The sequence below is a fragment of the Diadema antillarum genome, unplaced genomic scaffold, assembly GCF_040938485.1.
Source record: "Diadema antillarum isolate AM-2024a unplaced genomic scaffold, OU_Dant_1.0 scf00000152, whole genome shotgun sequence".
Taxonomy (NCBI): domain Eukaryota; kingdom Metazoa; phylum Echinodermata; class Echinoidea; order Diadematoida; family Diadematidae; genus Diadema; species Diadema antillarum.
In genome coordinates this window covers 490,880-500,861 of record NW_027271041.1, presented here as the reverse complement: position 1 = coordinate 500,861, position 9,982 = coordinate 490,880, and the positions used below count along the sequence as shown (strand labels likewise).

General features: G+C 38.4%; 1 protein-coding gene across 1 annotated transcript; it reads right to left on the bottom strand.

Moving 5' to 3' along the window:
- Positions 1-6,931: 6,931 nt before the first annotated feature.
- Positions 6,932-8,362, bottom strand: LOC139721934 (uncharacterized). The gene is made up of 3 exons (XM_071633259.1): positions 7,802-8,362; positions 7,565-7,636; positions 6,932-6,964 (listed from the first exon to the last, which is right to left on the bottom strand). The coding sequence occupies exons 1-3, from the start codon at positions 8,360-8,362 to the stop codon at positions 6,932-6,934; spliced, it is 666 nt and encodes a 221-aa protein (XP_071489360.1).
- Between the last annotated feature and the right edge of the window lie 1,620 nt (positions 8,363-9,982).

Below are 9,982 nucleotides of genomic sequence, written 5' to 3'. Positions count from 1 at the left end.
AAAAGTGTCATAGAAATGTAATCATCATCATTGTTACTATTACTATTACTATATTATTATAATCATTATTATTGTTGCTTTTGATATTATTACTATTATTTCATTACCACTATTATTGTAATTATTATTACTCTCATTTTTATTATCATTATCATCATCATTAACTATTATCACTGTTTCGTGAGGACTGACGAGTTATGAAATGTTTTAAGTCTATCACGCTTTTTAAGCCCGTGTGTACAAGCTGAAATAGATGGTAGATGACGATACTTACGATTGATTTTGGTGTCTGGACAGACTGGCCCATCTGTCGCATTGATTCTACTGCCCAGGTCACCGGACGGAAATGATGCATTTCCGTATGGAGTTACAAAAGTCTTCGGAGGGCATGTGACTGTTTTGTGAGGAGATGCAATACAACGTACAAACATAAATATGTGACGATTATCATGCTGAAGGATTACAGCATTTGATATTCCTGAAACATGTTATTAAGTTTTACGAAATTGTTACCCCTGGAACAGTTTTATTTTTGAAAGCTGAATCAAACTAGGGTACAAACCTAACAATCTCTCCCTGTAACTGAACCCGGGGTAAATGAATTCATCTCATGATGTAAAAAAATAATCGCTGCGAGTACAGATATGTTTCAATCATTTGCTTTCTATTGTGTCCTAGTCTATTTTTCCGCAATATGAGAGAATGAAATGCCAAACGGTGAACAATGGAATGCACATTCACTAGATTTTCTTTTATTTAGTCCAGATAAGCATGATTGGGAAAATCGTACTTTTATCTTAAATCTTATAAAGTATAATGATGTTTAGAATCTCGATGGGTTTCAACTGAAACTTCATGCTATCATGAACTCATGTCACATGTGGAGTGAAAGGAAATCAAAATGTCATTTTCTCTTTTCAATGAAGAACCTGTACGCTAAACAACGATTTGACTGAGTTTCAGCATCATTCTGAGTAAATTTTTTCCAATTAATTTGTAAGAACGAAGAACGCACACACATACACACGCACGTACACACACTCACAGTGACACATGCACGTACACACACACACACACACATATATATATATATACATATATATATATGTATATGTATATATATATATATATATATATATATATATATATATATATATATTGTGTAATATGATCGAAACGAAAAAAAAAAACAACATTGCAAAAAATAAATAGAATAAATTAATAATCAATTTAATTCCTTACCCGTGCTTAATACTCCAATCGAGTCGGGGTTAATCAAACCACCGGAGTTTTCGGCATAATCGGTCAGTATGAAGCCAATTTCTGCGAGCTGATCACCATCTGAAGTTGTCCCATTATAGAGATAGATCTGGTAGTTTGCAACCACGCTTCCTTCTGATAACTTGTTGATAAGCACTGATACTTGTTGGGGAAGCCCGTTCTGAATGGCTGTCTCGAGCTACCCAAAACAGAATATATAGTACCAATGTGTGAGCGTATTAAAAAGAAAATGTCTATATATATCATAGGATAGATCTATCCCGCAAAATTGTAGGTTTAATCATTACGGCAAATTAGGAAAATTGATTTTTATTTCCTGTTATAAAAGTGTCCAATACAATGTAATTCCCGGATGACCACCTTGCAGATATTGATCGATCAGAAATAAGATTTAAGAGTGGAACAAATATTCCTTCGCATTCAGAAAAAAGAAGAAGAAATTTTGGAGATTTTGCGTACACAACTATAAACTATAGTATGCTACAAGCGTGAAAATTAAATCTGTTCAACTGGACTTACTGGTCAAAATCACATGTCCAGTCGAACAGATTTAATTTACACGCTTTTAGCATACTACCTGGATGAATCAAAATCTACATCGAATCTATATATGGTAAAGTCATGAGGCAATGACATCATCAACTCAAGTCAGTCTGACTTTTCAAGCATTGCTTCGTGAAAATTAATTTATATAACCTACTTAATTTTGATTTGATTTCCATCGAACTTTCACTGTTTTGCTCACATACTTTTACTCCTTCTTTTCTCACAAACTTTTTACTAGTCCTTTATGTTTTATTCTTTTTAAAGGTAATCAAAACTAACCCGGTCTTTCTATCTGGAGGCAGACGCGCTATCGGTTGACAGTGCCGCGTAGGACACTGCCGACTCAACCAAATCACCGCCCATCTATACCGTGATAATCATACACTCAGCAAAAAAGTAAACTCTTTATAAAGCTCACATTTCTTTAGAATATTAGGCTTTATTGATGGTTATATACCACTAAAGGCAATTTAATTAGCTATACCTGGCATGTCAATAAACGGACAAGTTGTCATTCATGCGTATGTGCTCTTCAATAATTTATAGCAGTTGGAACAAAAAAACAAATCAATACAATAAGAAACACAAACTAAATTGTAAAAATTACCCGCTCATCTCTTTAATGTCTTTGTAGTCCCAAAAGATAAAGAAAGGCAAACAAAAATGGAGAAAATAAAGAATCTTCTGCAAAATCCAAATTCAATTGACGTTACAGATGAGGCAATATTAACAAAAATGGTATGTATATGAAATGTTATTTAAAATTGAACACATTGAAAATGACAACTGGTTATGATTTTGTCTCATGAATTCCTAAATTCTTAAATCTAAAGAATGAAATAAAAAAAAAATCGTTCAATTTCACCATCTTTGCGGATTACTCCCTATTTCATTTGAATTTGAGTTGATAGAAAATTATTATTTTCCCTCTAGTTTCCCACCTTGTTTTTTTAAGGATATAAAGTGATACAAGGGAATTAAAACCAATGTTTGCTATTCATTCATGTGTCTCATTATATTAAATTGGTCTTTTGTTATCATTGCTATCTTGAAGGGGCATTTGCAATTAAATGCGCAAATATGAAATTCTGCAATTTTTCATTTTGGGCCTTTGAAGCAAAAAAATATGTTCACTCATGCATGAAATTTCCATTTGTATTAACCTAGCAGGTCTTCAGCCAATTGAATAATCTTTAATTTGGTATATGACACAAAGATTATATCAAAATCTCCCATAATAACTTTGTCCTGCAGAAGTGTTTACTTTCCGATTTTATTTTTTATTATTGCTGAGTGTATGATAACAATAATAATGATAATGATACATTTATAAAGCGCTTAATAATCAGCACATGCTCCTTAATGCGCTGTGCAATAAAGACAAAGATACAACGTACTTTTAAATGACTAACAAATAAAATAATCAACATAATAAATACAATAATTAACAAAAGGGGTAATTAATGTTTATCTTAATCAAGGAAGACGCAAAAAATTGAGTTTTAAGACTGGATTCGAAAATTGCAAAATTGGGTGCCCGTCGAATGTTTTGTGGGAGATTGTTCCAGGATTAGGTCCAGCAACTGCAAAAGATCTGCCCTCCGTAAAATAATACAAACTTTGCCAAAAGTGCAACATGATGGTGAAAGGTAATCTTCTCTCTTAGCACTTCAAATTTTCCCGATAGTGAATGCCTGAAGTTAGGAAGATAATGTGGAACAACCAGGAAGAAAAGATTAAATGAAACTTTATTTGACACACTCACCGTATTTTGAATTAACCCAGATGTTTGTTGGTACTGTTGTGACAGCGGGTTTAAGAGTTCACTGGTGAAGTTCAAATTGAAAGACGTAGAAGCGACATAGGTGATAACTCCTGCAATCATAAGTGATGTTGAGAGACATTACATTAGGTACCAAGAAAGAATGCACAGTTACATATTAACTAATACAATATTCATGAACCAGAGCATTTATGTTCATGTGTTAAATCATCCTCTGTCTCAGAGTGACTAGAAAATCAAATATTTTCGGCTTTCGACTTTGATGAATTTTAGGAATATCTGTGCAACGTGTCTCCCCAAGTGGCAGAGAAAAAGAAAGGTGGCTGAATAGTGGTGGGTGGGCACATCACTTGAAGAGCGTTTGAAGACGCACTTGACCACAAAACCACGATATTTTCCCTACTATGTGAATTTAAGAAGTATCGGATCTCTGATAAATTGTTATTAGGATTATGAATCGTCTAAATATCATCCATTGTTTTGAGCAGTCTCGTATATCTCTACGAGCTTTGGACATACTTGTCTAACGTCTAATAACTCGACCCACCTTTCACAGTCAATAACGCTCTATTCGTGTTCACTGTCTCTTGATTAGTCCCAATTCCTTGGCAGAAATAGTAGCCCTGATTCTCGGCAAGAGCTGGATTGATGACGAGAGGGGATATATTGGTGTTTCCACTAATCACTGTGGTTCCCTTGTACCACTCGAAGCTATCCACATTCCTAAAGGAGCAGTGCAACTCAACTCGACTCAATGCATCCACTTCTTTTGATGACGGGTTAGTGACAACGGTGGGTGGCTCTGAAATGGATCATCATGAAACAGACACATTACTGAATTCGAACAGAAGACAGGAAATATAACTGTAAATGTGTTCTTGCGATCTTGTCAGGGTTTAACACATACATATTCAGAAAAAAGGTAGAAAATTTGCCCGTTCCTGTTTGTCATAGAAGATTTTGATAAAATGTATTACATTATATACCATACTAAAGGTAATCTAGTTTACTACTGTAGGACCCCCTACCAATCTCACAGGTAAATACAAGACAAACTTTAAGCTGAATGAACACATATGTTTTTGTCGTTAAAGCTGGGTACAACTATTACAACAAAACAAAGAAAGAAAGAAATAAACAAACAAACCGTCAGGAATGACTTCTGTATTGCAGTTGATTCCTGTAAAAGACGCCAAACAAGTGCAGGAGTAGCTGGTATCATCGGCGGACGGGTTGCAGCTACCACCATTCTGACAGGGCTCCGAAAGGCAAGGGTTTACGGCTGGTAGAAAATACGAAATATTGTAAACATATAGTGACAGGCCGAAAAGGAGACAATCTAGAAGACTCCACAGAATGGTTTTACGTTCAATTCATATAAATCTAGTCATAGTTATATCAAGGTCAAGTCAATGAAATGATCTGTCCATCAAGAAAACAATAAACCTAGTTCACCATACATGTACACGAACATTAACTCACTAACTGGTATTTAGGTATAAACCCAAATTATACGGCAGTGGTATATCAGGAAGATCATGTGTCATCATACTTTTGCATTTACCTATATCATGTTTATCTTCCATCTTGTCACTGTTTCAAAGAGCTCCAGGAAAAACTATGTATGATCCATAGTCCTTTCAGTTACACATAGCACAAGTCCATTAGAGAAATTTTAGAAAAAAATAGAAATCAATAAATAACTTCCAAATGCATTTGAGGTTTTTTTTTCTTCAATTAGTGGAATATCATATATACAAATTCAAATGCAAAACATCCAATTTACTGATTATCTACCTTTGCTTGACTTCGCAAAGGGTCTCCAAAAACGACAGCCGAATATTTTGGAACTGGGTCGTTTTCATATTCAAGTAGTACATGTTTTATAACGAAATCCTCAGGACTGTCGATTTTTTTTCGTTACAGCAAAACTACGCGTTAGATGAACAGGGAAATTCTTATATGTGATAATTTGAGACCTAAATTTTTGCTACCTTGTAACAAAAAATTTGTTATAATGGTGTTGGTTGTAACTGGAGTATACGGTATAATATTCATATATGTTTACCATTGCTCTCAAATGCTCAACAGTGACATCCACTGCACAATAGAAACACACATTTACCCTCGCAAAAAGATCCGTTTCCTTGGAAACCGTCGAAACAGGTGCACACAAAACTTCCAGGAAAATCATTACATACAGCATTGACGTCGCATGGACTATTTGCGTTGCACTCCTGTATGTCGACGCAGGAGTAAGTAACCGTCCCTCCGCTCTCAGTCTGTTGTGTGGTAAAACCCGAGTTGCAGTCGCAGGAGAATGAATTGAACGCACTGGTGCAAGTGGCAACGGTCGGACAGGGAGAGAAGGTCTCGCAGAAATCGATTTCTAAGAAAAATATTGCGAAAGGAATACATCTTCTTTATTCGGTATAACCTGCTAGTAACGATGATAGGCACTATATTATTACATAACAAGTTCTCAAAGGGCATACCGACTCTACAAAGGCCCAGTAATTTTAGACTTCGAAGTTCTTACAATCTCTCAGCTAACTCTAACAATTCAAAATGACTGTTTCATTTGAGCTTTGGCTCACAAATATTGGAGTCAAAAGGGGCCTGAGCTTTCGATCCTAGCAGAATCTTCGTCAGAGGCAAAATGACAAACATGCAGGGAAAGCAATCACATATAAGGACTTCACACAACAAGAACAGACAGGGACAAGCTGGGTACACAGAACAAAGAAAACAAAGGAGAGGGTGGGAGGTCATGGGCAAGGAGCCCAACAGGTAAAAGGAGGGGGATTAAAGCAGGAGGGTGGACAGACAAAAGGCAGAGGAGAGGGGACAGACAAAAGGCAGAGGGGGGTCAGTGATGATCATGAGGATCAAGGAGGCAACCAATGAAGGAAAAGGATGAATAGGGAGGCAACATCAAAGAAGATAAGGAACACCAGAGGGATATAGAAAGGGAAAGAGTAAAAAAAGCAACAGCAAAAGGAAGGGAGGGTGGGGGGGGGGGGCTGGGCAAACAGTGAGCCCTGAAAGGTGTACCAGGAGGAGGCAACAAAGGGAAGAAATCAAACATATCAAAGTGTATACATATACACACAGTAATAATAATGACAATGAAATAACAGTAATGAAGAGGACATTGATAAAAGAAAAAAAAAAGCACATTTGAAAAACTGGGGGAGAGAAAATTGTATACATTGTATGTAGAAAAGCAGGCAATTCAAAATAAGCACAAGTACGTGTAAACAAACAAAACCAAGTGTGTGTGTGTGTAGGTAGAAAAAGGCTGTATAAAAGAGACTCGGACTAGAGGAAGGAATCAATAGGGAATAAAATGGTCTGCAAATGGAAAAAAGCACAAAGAAAGAACAAAATGAAATTGAAAAATGAAAAAGCGAATGATAATGGTTATAATAATAATAAAAGAAAAAGAAAAAAATATATATATAATAATGATAATAATAAAGGTGGTTAGTCATTTCCCTCCTGGATGTTGAGGCCATGGGGTTGGATAGTGTGAAGACGTCTCATCCAGAGCTTCTCTCTGCTGGTTCTGACTGTGTCTGGACGAGTGCCTAAAGATTCAATGCCCTGTAGAGTCATATCAGTGATGGAATGATCGGGTAGATTGAAATGATGGCCCACTGGAGTGTCGAGCTTGGCTGTGTTGACAGTAGATCTGTGTCCGTAGAAGCGTCTTTTGAGTGTTGTCTTGGTTTCCCCAACATACTGGATTCTACAAACTCTGCAAGTGATGAGATACACGACATTAGTGGTAGTACAAGTGATGTTTCCCTTTGTGTGGTGAGAGAGGCCGGTAGAGTTGCTGGTGAAAGAGTCACTCTCATGGATGTGTATGCTACAAATGATGCACCTACTGACTGAACATTTGAATGTGCCATGCTGTAAAGGAGAAGAATTGTCAGTGAGGGAGGGTACTTCAGCACGGACGATGAGATCCTTGAGGTTGTGGGGGCGCCGGTATGCCAGGATGGGAGTATCTGGGATGGCCTGCAAGAGACGATCAGAGGTGTGAAGGATATGGTGATTATCACGAAGGATATTGTGGAGAGAGGGTAGATTGGGATGGAAAGTGGTCACGAGGGGTATTCTGTCAGTGATGTCCTGCTTGTTGGTTTTCGGTTTGAGAACTTCAGATCTGGGGAGAGAACGAACTTTGTTGATGGCTTGTTGAACTCTCCTGGTACCGTAGCCCCTGGCTGCGAGATGTCTCTTCAGGTTCCTGGCATGGAAAGAAAACTCCGAATCCTCAGAGCAGATACGGAGAAGTCTGAGGGCTTGACTGTAAGGGATACTGGTTTTGCAGTGGCGGGGATGGCAGCTGGCTGAGTGAAGGTACTGATGGGTATCTGTGGGTTTAGTGTAGAGAGTGGTGGTGACATGGTTAGACTCCTTCCTAACGGTGACATCAAGGAAGTTGGTTTCTTCTTGGGAGAAGTCGGAAGTGAATTTGATGGTTCTGTGGAAAGAATTGATGTAGTCAATGAAAGTATGGAGGCTTTCTTCCTCCCTGGTCCAGATGAAGAAAACGTCATCGATGTAGCGCCACCAAATCCATGGACGACAGGGGGCTGAATCTAACATCTGCTGCTCTAGCTTGGTCATTAAGAGACAGGCGAAGGAAGGAGCCATCCGGGTACCCATTGCTGTGCCAGATACCTGTAGGTAGTGCTTGTCCATGAATGTGAAGTTGTTTTTCGTCAGTACATGTGACATGAGGGATTTGATGTCAGATATGGGGGGGGGGGGGGGTTGGAATGGCCGCTGCATGTCAAAGCCTCACAGGAGGCTAGAATGCCTTCATCATGGGGAATATTGGTGTAGAGAGAGGAGACGTCGAAAGTACCGATGATTGCTGTCTCGGGTATCTGGTCCTTGATGTCATCGAGCTTCCTGAGAAAGTCTGGTGTGTCATGAATGTAGGAGGGTGCGAGTGAGACAAGAGGTTTAATGTGGTGATCAACAAAGAGGGAAATGTTCTCTGTTGGGGAACCATTTCCAGAGAGGATGGGACGACCAGGATTGCCAGGTTTGTGGATCTTGGGGAGGAGATAAAATCGGGCAGGTTTGGCATTAACTCTTAACGTGCCATGGTCGCCGAACGGCGACCTTAGTCCTGACGTGCCATGGTCGCCGATCGGCGACCAAGAAGAGCGCAAAAAACATTACTCATTTAAGTTCTTGTGGTACCAAAACGCTTTACAACAAGAAACTGCCATTTACATGTACTGGTAGCTGATTAGCATTTCCATCGTTTCTACTAAAAATATGAGTATGCTTACATTGAAAAATTTTGAGTAAATGCGCGATTTTTCAGCTAGATCTATTTTTTTTGCGTCGGGAAAATCCGCAGAGAGCGCACCCTCAGCGAGACGTGTAAAGATGAAATGTCTCATTGATAAATCACGCGTGTGTATGCTACTGAATCTGCGTGTGTTGTCTATGCGTTTCCACTCGCATTGTTCTGCTTGGGCGCTCTCCTGCGGGAGCGGCTTTCATTTTGTCCCTAAAAGAGGGTCAAGCTTTCGTTCGTCGGTCAAGTCTTTCATCCTTTTGTCTTGGACAGTGAACTTCACTAATCGTCCCCTCGCTAGCTTATACAAAAGAAGAACACGCTTTTGTTCTTGTGTATGTACATGTACAGTGGACGGAAAATAGACCTGTAAACCAAGGAATTAGCACGAGCGCAAACTCCTCACGTACAAAGGCCTGCCGATTTCAATAGAGTACGCCCGGCCGTAGTAGAGACAAAAGAAGGATTAGTGGGTGCTTCCTTCTCAAGTGGACAAAAGACACTCTTGCAGGACTCGACGCGGGATTTACTTGAGTTTCAAATACAGGATCTGGGACTAAAGGACACAGATTTGGGAATGAATTACCGAGGCAGAAAATGAAATTGAAAAAACAAATTGAACTGCAAATATCTTTGGAATTATACAACTCTAGAAGACAAATTTGTTATCATTTGAAAGAGGAAATGTTGCTCTAAAACTTTCTCACAGAGTCAAGGAAGCGTTCTATTGAAGAAAAATCATGCCTGACTCTTTCTTTCCATACTGCACAAAAAATGTAGTAATTTTTTAATGATATCGATTATTTCTTCAATATTTCAGGTTCAGATAAATATTACAGCAAACTGACTACATGACACGAAAGAACAATTATTTCTTGATATTTGTTGTGAAGAACCCAATTCAAAACAGACAATAGTTTCAAAGATATGGCAGTTTTAAATTACATTGTCAATCCAGTTCGCAAACTTTCTGGCATTGGGTAAAAACGTCTGGCACGTTAGGGGTTTTGGGTCTGGCACATTAAGAGTTAACGGAGGAGAGA